This window comes from Brienomyrus brachyistius, unplaced genomic scaffold, assembly GCF_023856365.1.
Source record: "Brienomyrus brachyistius isolate T26 unplaced genomic scaffold, BBRACH_0.4 scaffold81, whole genome shotgun sequence".
Classification (NCBI taxonomy): domain Eukaryota; kingdom Metazoa; phylum Chordata; class Actinopteri; order Osteoglossiformes; family Mormyridae; genus Brienomyrus; species Brienomyrus brachyistius.
This window is the reverse complement of record NW_026042356.1, coordinates 205,124-216,594: the sequence shown is the minus strand read 5'-3', so window position 1 is coordinate 216,594 and position 11,471 is coordinate 205,124. Positions and strand designations below refer to the sequence as shown.

Sequence of the window (11,471 nt, the reverse complement as noted above, 5' to 3'; positions counted from 1 at the left end):
TATTATTCTTACAAATTCATTTCAAAGGGGTAAAAACTTCTGTTAAGTGCACATTAAAGGAAATTAAACCAATCAATTGTTAAAAACATTTCAATAACATCATGGCATTAAAGTTGCTCATTACATTGTTTAGAATTTATTTTAAAATCTCAACCTCAGCCAGTGAATAAGGCCGAGATCTAGTTTATGAAACTTCTGTAAACCGCTCCACAGGTCGCCGCTGGTCAGTGTTATATTTCCGGGGTCATTATCGAGGATAGCCCAGATGCGAAGGGCATAGGTTAGATAAAGGCAGCGGCTCTATCCGGCCCTGCGTTTGTTTCTCACCCCGGTATTTCCGAATGGATCCCGCAGCCGAAGCTGCTTCTGTGGGGGTGCAAGTGAAGGATGACCTTTCTGAGAAGTGCCAGAAGTTATTCGTCGAGTTTCTGGAGGAGTAAGTTGAACAATCGTTGCGTTTATTTGCACACATAGCATCAGTATAAACTTTGCAGACGATCTTGCGTCGTTGTTTTTAAAAATGCATGATCGGTTTATGTGCTTATAAACAGATTTCGGAACCAGAACGGGGACATATTATACTTGCCCGACGCGGAGGAATTAATCCGACCTGAAAGAAACACACTGGCCGTGAGCTTCACCAACATAGAGCACTACAACCAGCAGCTGGCTACTACGATCCAGGAGGAATATTACCGGTACCAAAGCTCATAATAACGTCGGCGTCGCGCGTTCCTTCTGCTGCGACAGCTTCTCTTAAAATAATATTTGGTGTATTTCCCATGTGAGATTAAGCGCTGTCTTTGTCACGCTGTGTTGTCTTGTGTAAGATGATCATTCGATGCTCTGATGGACTAACGTGTGCTTGCAGGGTGTATCCCTACCTCTGCCGGGCTGTGCGCCACTTCGCCCGGGACCACGGCAACATCCCTCCATCCAAGGAGTTCTACGTGGCCTTTTCCGATTTCCCTACCAGGCACAAGTAACGTGTCCAATGCACATTGCAGTATATCTGCTTGATTTATAGCCTCCACACTTTAGGCTCTCCTGGGACTATACAGGGTGTCCAAGTCAAAAATTTATTTCAAAGGCAAATGGAAAGGCGGATATGAGGAAATTATTACAAAATGGGACGTATATATTTAAGTTTTTCCCCCTCATTTAACACAGCTCTAAATGGGCACCATTAGTTGCACGAAGCGCATGAAGACGGTACCCGATTTCCTGCCATGTTCGCTGTACCATACCCTCATCAATGGTGGCCATATATATACACCAATACATTTTTGAAATTGTAAAGAGACTTTATGGACACCATGTATATAAAATATCAGCTTGATTTATGCGAAGTTTAACCTTTTTCGCGTCGTAATTATATGCTTTAAGGGATGCAGCAATTAGAAACGTGTATATTTCGTACTAATTGCAGCCCTTTACTGCCTAATAATGGTTTGCGTGCGTATGACCAGCGGTCCGTGCCCGTGCCCCGCCAGGATCCGGGAGCTGTCCGCCGCCCGCATCGGATCTCTGCTGCGCATCAGCGGCCAGGTAGTCCGCACGCACCCCGTGCACCCCGAGCTGGTCAGCGGCACCTTTCTCTGCCTCGACTGCCAATCCGTCATCAAGGAGGTGGAGCAGCAGTTCAGATACACCCAGCCGTCCATCTGCAGGAACCCCGTGTGCGCGAACCGGCGCCGCTTCATGCTGGACACCGACAGGTCCCGCTTTGTAGACTTTCAGAAGGTGAGCTGAGCAGTAAACAGCTTTTAAAGGGCCTTTCTAACATCATGCAGACTTGCTGTTTATTAAATGGGAATTCTTGCCGGGGAAAGAAAGCCAATAAAGATGAATTGGCTGAGATTGCAATGATTTACAGTGTATTTTATTGTTTGAGCGCTTCTTTGGGAGATGAAGGAAAATTACATCCACTTTGTGTCACACTGCCCTGGCTTACCAGTGATGAGTATTTTCCTGTCAATAAATACACATACTCATGGTTTATGCTGTATTTTAATGCCGTTTAGGAAGAATATTACAAATTGATAAGACGGCAGCGCGGAGGTTTATGATGATTGTAGATTAGAAGTAGTAAGTCATATCCAAAAATGCACTTAATGTCACACTTAAATTCTGCAGATAGAATAATAGCCCTAAGACTGGTTTCGTTTAGCTTTATTTGCATCACGCCGCTTGAGTACTTGTATAAAGAGGGAGGCGTTTCCCCGCAAGGTGCGCATCCAGGAGACGCAGGCCGAGCTGCCGCGCGGCTCCATCCCCCGCAGCGTGGAGATCATCCTGCGCGCCGAGGCCGTGGAAGCGGCGCAGGCCGGCGACCGCTGCGACTTCACCGGCACGCTCATCGTGGTGCCCGACGTCTCGGCCCTGGCCGTCGCAGGTATCTCGCCGGAGAGCCCCGAACATTTACCCTCATTTCAGGTTCAGATCACAGGCAGGGACTTGAATATTAATGTTCAGGTTCTGTACTAGACCTTTAGACTGAAAATGTGTGCTAGGGTGAAACTCACGCACGTCAACATTGTACGTGTTGACTTACAATATGACGCTTAGAATAATCCATTTACGTATAGTTTAAACGGTATTTTCTGTACTGTTATTGGTTTAAGGATCGACCCAAAAAAAATAATTTGCCACAAGTTAAAATGCTGCAGCCGCCGCTATGTCAATGTTTCACGGCAGCCTGAAACTGCAGCCTCGGGGGCTGATTTATTTTCTAACCATCACGCGGGGTCCCCTATTGATGTGCTCACATCGCTATTAATATTATCGTTTCGTTTGGTCTGGCAGCAGAGTTGGAGGGTAACATTGATCACTGACGCTATTCTCTTTCTCAGTTTCAAGTCCAATATTTCAAGTGAGGCATATAGTAAATGAGAAAGGAATGAATTCTGTACCCAAACTGCATTTACACTCCAGTCCTTCCCCTGAATGCTGACTGGCTGTTTTCAGCAAAGTGCCCGTTGGTTCCTAGTCTCCATCTGAGAATATTTTACGGAGAGCGCTTTCCTCATCAGTATGAGTGATCACACCTTTCAGAATGTCTTGCGTCTCTCTTTTCCCTCATTATTCCTGTTAACATTTGTTTATAGTGGCTTAAATTTGTTTTCCTGTGTTTTTCTTCAGCTTGCTGAACTATGTTCTGTTATTGATAGTTGTTGTTCTGTCTGAGTCAGTCTTGGTGTTGCTTGTATGAGGATGTGATTTTGTTACTGTGCTGAATAATGATATATGATCTGTGCCCCCCCCCCCCCCCCCCCCCCCGTCTGTGCACACTGGACAGTTTTTAATCTTCTAGCATCAGATTACTTTCTAATTGAGCCCGGCTTACCTAATTGGTTTAAGCCCTCAGGTGCTCAGTGACATTGTACCAATATGTGTGGCCCTTTAATACCCAGATGGGTGACAGCTGAAGTAGGTGTAGATAGGCTCTATGATAGGTCTGTTGTCTAGCTTATCATAGAGCCTAAGAGCCCGCTCCCTTACACGCTCCCTTACACGCTCCCTTACACGCTCAAGGCGACGCTCTGTTTGATTATAAGTGTCGGGGGGGCTGAGGGAATGGCAGCCCTGTGGCCTGCAGCTGACTGACCTTCCTTCCGCAATCCTAGGCACTCGGGCCGAGACCAGCAGCCGGGTCACCGGCAAGGAGGGCTTTGAGGCTGATGGTGTCCAGGGCTTGAGGGCCTTGGGTGTGCGAGATCTCTCCTACCGGCTGGCCTTCCTGGCGTGTCACGTGGCCCCCACCAACCCCCGGGTGAGCTGGGGGGGGTGTAGTAATGAGGAGGACCCCTGGAGGTGGGTCGTGTGTCTGAGCACTACAAGGAGGGGAGCCCCGATAACCAGAGTTAGGGGATATAAATACTCATGCAGGAGGCTTAAGCCCTGAAGTACCAGGTGATGGTTCCTGTTCTGATGGCACTAAGGTGGAGTTTTAGGCGGTGAGGCGAGTCGTTCGCTGCTGGAAGGATTAATGGCTGTTTCCTAGTTTGGCGGGAAAGAGCTCCGTCAAGAGGACCAGACGGCTGAAAGCGTCAAGAACCAGATGACTGTCCAGGAGTGGGAGAAGGTCTTTGAGATGAGTCAAGACAAGAACCTCTACCACAACCTGTGCACCAGTCTGTTCCCCACCATCCATGGTGAGCTGGGGCCGTACTCTGTTAGTCGCTGCCTGTAACCTAAACATGTGTGATACTGATTATATAATCCATCCGTTAGTCTTCACCTTGGTGGCACCTTATTTAGCTTCTCGTTGCTTTTGATTGCAGGAAATGATGAAATTAAAAGGGGAATATTACTCATGCTGTTTGGTGGCGTTGCCAAGACAACCATGGAGGGGACGTCCCTCCGAGGGGACATCAATGTGTGCATCGTTGGAGATCCCAGCACGTCCAAGAGTCAGTTCCTCAAGTGAGCGCGGTTCCTCGAGTGAGCACCCTGACCCGTGACCGGCGGGGCCCTGACCCGCCCCGAGACCGGCGGGGCCCTGACCCGCCCCGAGACCGGCGGGGCTGTGACCCTGTAACAGTCTTTTCTGGTGATTCACTAGTCAAGGTCTGCTGCAGAAACTCCAAAACCAAGGTGGCCCGGTCCTTCTCCTGCAGACACGTGGAGGACTTCGCCCCCCGCGCCGTCTACACCAGCGGGAAGGCCAGCAGCGCCGCCGGGCTCACGGCCGCGGTGGTGAAAGACGAGGAGTCTCATGAGTTCGTCATCGAGGCTGGGGCCCTCATGCTGGCCGACAATGTAAGAGCACGATCGGGGGGGGGGGACTCCCTGGTTACCGTGGTTACTTACGCCAGCTTTACTACAGGCCCGTGTCCTTCACAGGGCGTCTGCTGCATAGATGAGTTCGACAAGATGGATCTCAAAGACCAGGTGGCTATTCATGAAGCCATGGAGCAGCAGACCATCTCAATCACCAAGGCGGGGGTCAAGGTAGTAAAGCCTGACACGGATATTCAGTATTCCTCCTAAAACAAGCATGTCCAGGATGCTGGTCCCTGTAAATGTGCCGGTTTTCCTGCTACAGTCAGCGGTCTAATTGAATATTTCCAGTCCCTTCGCTGTTTGGTGTTTATATAACTCCGTTGGTGTAATTCACTCAAGTGGAGGTTATTTTACCTGTAGCTTCATCAATAGACTATGTGTATGTCTGTTTATGGCTATTTCTGGAGGCTTGGTATCACGCCTGTTGACAGTACCCTGGGCAGCGACTAACGGCTTGACGGCGACTGTCTGCAGGCGACGCTGAACGCACGGACGTCAATTCTGGCAGCTGCGAACCCGATCGATGGCCGCTACAACAGGTCAAAGTCTCTGAAGCAGAACGTGAACATGTCTGCCCCCATTATGTCGAGATTCGACCTCTTCTTTATTCTGGTGGATGAGTGCAATGAGGTTTGTGCCACCGCCAGGAAAGCAATGCTCTCCTCAGTTTAACTCCATCTTTTAAGATGTGCAGTAACATTTTTAAAAATATTATTGCAAAGTGCGGAAATCGCGGAATACAGACTCGGGAAATATTCTAAACCATGGATAGTGATGAGTCAGTTTTTATCTCAGATCTTGTATCATTGATTTATTGCTTCGCTGATAGTTGTGTTCCTGTCTCTCGCATAACTTTGGCTTAATTTCCGCCTCATATCTAAGATTTCCTGATTTCACGTAACATTTTTAACTCGTGTTGAGACTGCTGTCTGGTCACAGCTGGTCGACATGGTTGCGTTCAAACTCTTTATTTTGCGGCTAGAGTTTAAGCAGGTTGGTTATGTAAGTATAATTTGCTCTGTGCAGTTAACAGTTAAAGCGCCACATTAGCTTGACTAGTAGTAAAATGTCAGATCTGCGGCTCAGGTTACAGATTACGCCATCGCGCGACGCATCGTCGACCTGCACTCCAGGAACATCGAGTCTGTGGAGAGGGTTTACTGCCCTGACGAGATCCAGAGATACATTCTCTTCGCTCGCCAGTTCCAGCCAAAGGTGAGCGAGTCGGGCTCTCCGCCATCTTCCTTACAGTGCCGTCTCCATCGCAGTGATCTTCATATCACCTCCACTTCAAAGCCGCCACCCATCCTGTCATTTTCCAGCTTCACCTATTATTTATGGTCGTTTCGCTTTTTGGAAATTACAAATCGCTGCTGTGGGGAAGGAATGACAGGGTGGAGAAAATGCCGCGTTCCTGTGGCGAGAGCAGGGTGTTTTACCCCAGATTCCCCTGCGGGGATGCAGCCGTTTTAACTGCACTGCCTCCCGTTCCATTCCAGCGTCTTGCAGTCGCTTATCCTGTACAGGATCCTGTGGTGCTGATTTGAAATGATGTGCTTGTTTGTTTGAAGTTATAAAATTATTTGACTCGCCTCCTGCATGTTTTTCTAAACAAGCTGAAACCAGTGTTGACCATTAATAACTGCAGCAGGTCAACAAGTGAACCTTTGCATCAGTATTCTGACTGAACTTATGCTTTCTGATGGTCAGTAGATGAGGATGGATGGATGGATGGATGAAGCATCACCAATCTGTTCGAGTGTGAAATCAGCTGTGCTGGAGGCCTATAAGGTCTTATTTGAGGAACTTTCTGTGCCTCTGCATTGAAGGTGGCAGCACAGTAGCCTAATAAAAACTTGAAAATATGGGTTTGGCCACACTGCATGTCGTAGAGCTTCTGTGGGCCGATGCTGATGCTGTGTCCTGGGCTTTGGCTCCCCCTGCCTGTGCCGGCTGGCATTGCGGGCCCAGATCACCAAGGAGGCGGAGGAGTTTGTGGTGGTTCAGTATAAGCGCCTGCGGCAGAGAGACAGCAGCGGCGCCACCAAGTCGGCCTGGCGCATCACCGTGCGGCAGCTGGAGAGCATGCTGCGGCTGTCTGAGGCCATGGCCCGCATGTACTGCTCTGACGAGGTGAGCGCTGTGCCCACAGGGGGCGCTCTCTGGCTGGGAAAGGTGGGCTGTGTGTATTATAGTATCGTATAATATCTGCGAGTGCCTTACCCACGTAAACCGCTGTTAGTGATACTGGGGCTGGTCTGTTCATTTTATCATTATATAGAATTACAGCTTTCTTGCATAACTAAAAATGTACCTGCGGTTTATAAAGGCACATCTGCAGTTCTGCTTTTACATGCATCTCTCTCCTTGGCCCCTGCAAGGTGCAACCCAAGCATGTAAAGGAAGCTTTCAGGCTCTTAAATAAATCCATCATCCGCGTGGATTCGCCCGACGTCAACTTCGATCAGGAGCGGGAAGAGGACGCGAGCGGTGAGTGTCTCCCCGCGCCCCCCGGAATCGCCGAGCGTCACTGCCGTTCCTTATACAGCTCTGTGATGGAGGAGAAAAAAATCCCTGGGGGTCAGAGGTCAACTGGCTGCCCAACCCTCCTGAGCATGCTGACATTATTGAAAAGGAGTGCTTGCTTGGTAAAAATGTGGTATAGACTGTGGTCAAGGGCAAAGTCCGTCAGTGAGTCTGATCTCCAAGCCCCCTGTGTAGGGTGCAGGTTGGAGTCTGCACCTGTGTTCAGGCACATACATGATGTCACGATTTTATGAGGTGGTCTGCTGCGTGTGCTGGTCTCTTTGGTCCCGCTGATGGGCGTCTCTGCTCCCCCAGATCAGAATGACGTGGAAGAGGAAGAAGTGAGGTCGGCCACAGTCCCGGCACCGGCCCGACCCAATGAGCTCCACAAGGCTGCGGTCCCCAAGCCTGCCCTCAGGATGTCCTTCACGGAGTACAAGAAGATCTCCAACCTGCTGGTGCTGCACATGCAGAGGATGGAGGAGCGTGAGTGTCCCCAGAGGGTGACGGGGTCCGTGGGGGGGGGGGCACTGAGGGTCCCACCAGCTGCACGGCAGAGCCACATGTTAGCGTAATGATGATAAAATGTCCGCAAATACTTCAGTGTCGGTAATGAGTTGGTAACGGTCTTTTCAGGTAATGAGGAGTCCTCCCTGAAGAGAAGCGAGCTGATCAACTGGTACTTGAAGGAGATGGAGAGCGAGATCGAGTCCGAGTCCGAGCTCATCGCCAAGAAGAACCTGGTAGAGAAGGTCATTCACAGGCTCATTCACTATGTAAGTGCTGCTCGGCCAAATGGCAGACTGGGCGAGGAGTCAGGCTGAGTCTGTTCCCATCACTGTGACTCCATCTCCATCAGGACCACATCATTATAGAGCTGACAAAGACGGGGCTGAAGAAGATGGAGAAGGGGGGCGAGGAGCCCATCATAGAAGAGGACCCCCTCTTAGTTGTCAATCCTAATTACGTGCTTGAAGACTAACTGCAGACATATATCTATGATTTGCATAAGTATCCTAGAGTCCTGTATACAGGTGGCAGCTGTGTTGCTTGAAGATTCTCTATTAAATGCTAAATATCTATGTCTGGGGTAGCAGCATAATAAATGTATTTTTGCATAACTGGCGTGTGTGTGTTGTGTGTTTTGGGTTTTTTCTCTACTAAAACACCAAGCGGAACCGGACATTCCGTTCACACGATCAGGTTTGTATATGTTGTGTGTTTTTAACTGTACAGCACTTTGGGCAGCAAATGCTGATTTCAAAGTGCTTTATAAAGTTTACTTTTCTTTTAGCAGTCGGCGTTATAGAGCCGTTGTCCCTGTAACCCAAGGAAGCAGGAGAACAGCGACGCTGAGAATAACCTGTCTATGGAATCGAAGATGCCTCGCTGCGCGTGACGCCCGACATTAACTGCTCTAGGTCACGCCACTCGCCTGCCGGGTGATTTTCGCTTGTATCAATTGCCGCATGATGTGTATAGCGATTTGCTATTTTATGGACACGCAGGCTGTTCCAACAGCTGAAACCACTTCTCTGATGTCCACTAGATGGCAGCTTGAGCCTATGATAGTACTGTGTTGCCATTGTTTAAAGTACTTTGAGTTTTATTGCATAACTATTTGTGTAAGGCCGTAATTAGATATTGGATACTCAAATATAAAATATAATTACGCCCCCCCCCCCAGTGTTTACTCCATGGCTATGACCTTGTATTGGTATATGATTAGTATTCGTTGACATGAAATATTTAAAAAGGTGTAGAAAACTGCCTTTTTATTCATCTACTTCGTAGTTTGCCTGGTTGTGCCGCAGAAACACAATTTTATGTCGGACCTCTTCTACAGAGACGCGAGTAACTCGTGCTCCCAAGCTGTATATAGGTTCACGTTGTTTTTAAGGGAGATACTAAAGAGACTGTTAGATATGAATGTCGAAAAGCACGGCAGCCCGAAGTGCATCTTGGGCCCTTATTCTGACTCGTTAATGGGCCCATATCCTGTAATCATGCGAGTTTCACTTTCTCTGATTGCCTCATAATGGCTCAGTCAGTAATATCAACGCGGTTCTCTAGGAATATTTTGCTGCTTAATAATGAAATCTAAACACAGCCTTTGTTTGGGTTTATTTTCTGCTTATTTTGAGAAATATTGCTGCCACTAAAACTGCGGCCAAAACGGAAATCGTGAGTCACGCAGAATGTGCTGTCCGCCCCCTGAGTGAGTTATCGGCTTATTTTATGCTCGGACCTTCTTCAGCTGTCAACATATCTGATGAATTTAATTTATTCGTGTCCCTTCCTACCACGGCTGTGTTTCCCTTTGAGTGTGCGGACACACATAAAGGTGGTGGTGCCCTGGCACGGACCGGCGCTCCGTCCGCGAAGCACCCGGCCGCTGCCCTGGCACGGACCGGCGCTCCGTCAGCTAAGCACCCAGCTGGTGCCCTGGCACGGACCGGCGCTTCGTCCGCTAAGCACCCGGCTGCTCCACGATCCAGGAAGACGCATGGTGTGGTACATGGATTATATTTCTGTGTACATTCATGTTAACAAGGATAATCTTCCTGTGAGGTCTAGTTTGCAAAATCGCGTAGTTATAATAAAAGTCCCACGTTGATGTGAAATAGATATGACTATTGAAAGGTTTGCCTGCACAGACCCTGCATCTCACCCCTACAGGCTGTCGGCACCCTGCCAATACCAATCATGGATCAACCTTCATTTTATCATACGTCATAATGGAAAATCATTCCTGAGTGCAGTGTCTCCGTTCCTGTGAAACTCTGTATTTGTGTGTTTTTCCTCTAAAGAGTGTTCTGATCTCATTTTCAGTTCCTTAGGCATAGCATATGCATTAACGTCTTTAATTGTTCACATTATTCACGACTGATTCTCGTCGGTCTGCCGAGGGAACGGGCCTTTGCATGGAGTCTTAAAATGAACCCCATTCAGTGTACTGAGCACGTGCCGATATTTCCCGGCCATTCAGTGAATGGATCCTCTGATGTATTATCTATAAACACGTGGATTACGTAAAAATCCTTTACCTGACTACCTTTCCTATCTGTTGGATGTGTGGTTCCGGTGGGTTACATGGAGCAGCCTGGACGTTCCCCGTTGGCGTGCCGTTCTGTGCTGCGTTTCAGGCAGGCGATCCGAACCCTTTTCACATATCAGGACTCCAATCGCCCGCTGATGATATCTGAACGGTGTGGTAACACCAGTCCAGTTCTGTCCGTCAGGGGTCACGCAGCCTTAGTGATCGTCAAATGCGCTGAATTCCAGCAGCGCCGAGCGGGGAGGGAAATCACTTCCTAAGGATTCTTCTGCTTTCAAACTCCTGGGTTTTATACAAAAATATATGAAGTGTCAGTGAATTTAGTTCGCTATTTTTTCAGCAGTATATTTCTGATAAGTGCCTATACGGTAAGTAAGCTCCATGAAAGAAACTGAATTATTGCATTAATTAGATCTGGCAAAAAAGAAATCTGCACATCGGGTCAGTGTGCTATGAACTGGTGTCAATGGACATTAATCTGCATTGTTCTACATTTCCAGTGGGCCGATGCTTCCTTCCAGTGCTGTAAAGGATACCCCTCACTCACCCATGCAGTCACATCTCGGAACCGTCCACGTTCCTGATGAAGCAGAAGTATTCCTCTGTACAAGGCATCATGGCCTAAATATTTGATCATCTAGCTATGTTATAGGCTTATTGTTCTAAATGCTCTGTATACAGTATATTATTTTAGAAATGAGTTTGTTTTTTTTATTACTTAACATCGTATGTTTTATCATTCTTCAATAACTGTCATTTCCTTACTGATTTACACTTCAGACCGAACTGTTTTGTCAGCTGGACTAATCTGGCAAAATAGTCCAGTTTTAAAGTAAATTCTCTTAAGTTAACAGCCTTAATAAAACTGAAGTCAATAGCTGATGTTAAGTGAGACTGAATAGTTTTTACGATTAAAAAAAACATTTTTGCAATATTTCATTTTTCAGTAAAAATGCGTTTTTATTTTGCAATATGTTGAATTGTTATTATTAACTTTCGATTAAGAATTCTTAATCTTATAAATCGTAAACTAAATTCAAATGAAAAAGTTTACAGGTAAATATTATAACATTTAAGTATATGTAACAGAAGTACTTGTAGC

General features: G+C 47.5%; 1 protein-coding gene across 2 annotated transcripts; it reads left to right on the top strand.

The window, feature by feature from the left end:
• The first annotated feature begins 244 nt into the window (after nucleotides 1-244).
• Nucleotides 245-8,405, top strand: mcm6l (MCM6 minichromosome maintenance deficient 6, like). Of its 2 annotated transcripts, none has more exons than XM_049003516.1 (17): nucleotides 245-436; nucleotides 552-698; nucleotides 872-982; nucleotides 1,494-1,743; nucleotides 2,230-2,395; nucleotides 3,627-3,772; nucleotides 4,004-4,154; nucleotides 4,284-4,425; nucleotides 4,620-4,761; nucleotides 4,846-4,953; nucleotides 5,260-5,415; nucleotides 5,872-6,000; nucleotides 6,757-6,918; nucleotides 7,167-7,275; nucleotides 7,627-7,797; nucleotides 7,948-8,087; nucleotides 8,171-8,405. In XM_049003516.1, the coding sequence occupies exons 1-17, from the start codon at nucleotides 342-344 to the stop codon at nucleotides 8,291-8,293; spliced, it is 2,448 nt and encodes an 815-aa protein (XP_048859473.1). In that variant the 5' UTR covers nucleotides 245-341; the 3' UTR covers nucleotides 8,294-8,405. The 2 variants fall into 2 exon arrangements, with proteins under 2 accessions (XP_048859473.1, XP_048859472.1); XM_049003515.1 differs by having other exon boundaries at nucleotides 4,581-4,761.
• Nucleotides 8,406-11,471: the final 3,066 nt, after the last annotated feature.

Bases quoted from the DNA above. Each gene is read 5' to 3' on its own strand.
- mcm6l (XM_049003515.1), top strand. From the start codon at position 342: ATGGATCCCGCAGCCGAAGCTGCTTCTGTGGGGGTGCAAGTGAAGGAT. The intron at 7,276-7,626 runs GTGAGTGTCTCC...CTGCTCCCCCAG, and splicing joins GCGGGAAGAGGACGCGAGCG to ATCAGAATGACGTGGAAGAG. The intron at 7,798-7,947 runs GTGAGTGTCCCC...CGGTCTTTTCAG, and splicing joins CATGCAGAGGATGGAGGAGC to GTAATGAGGAGTCCTCCCTG.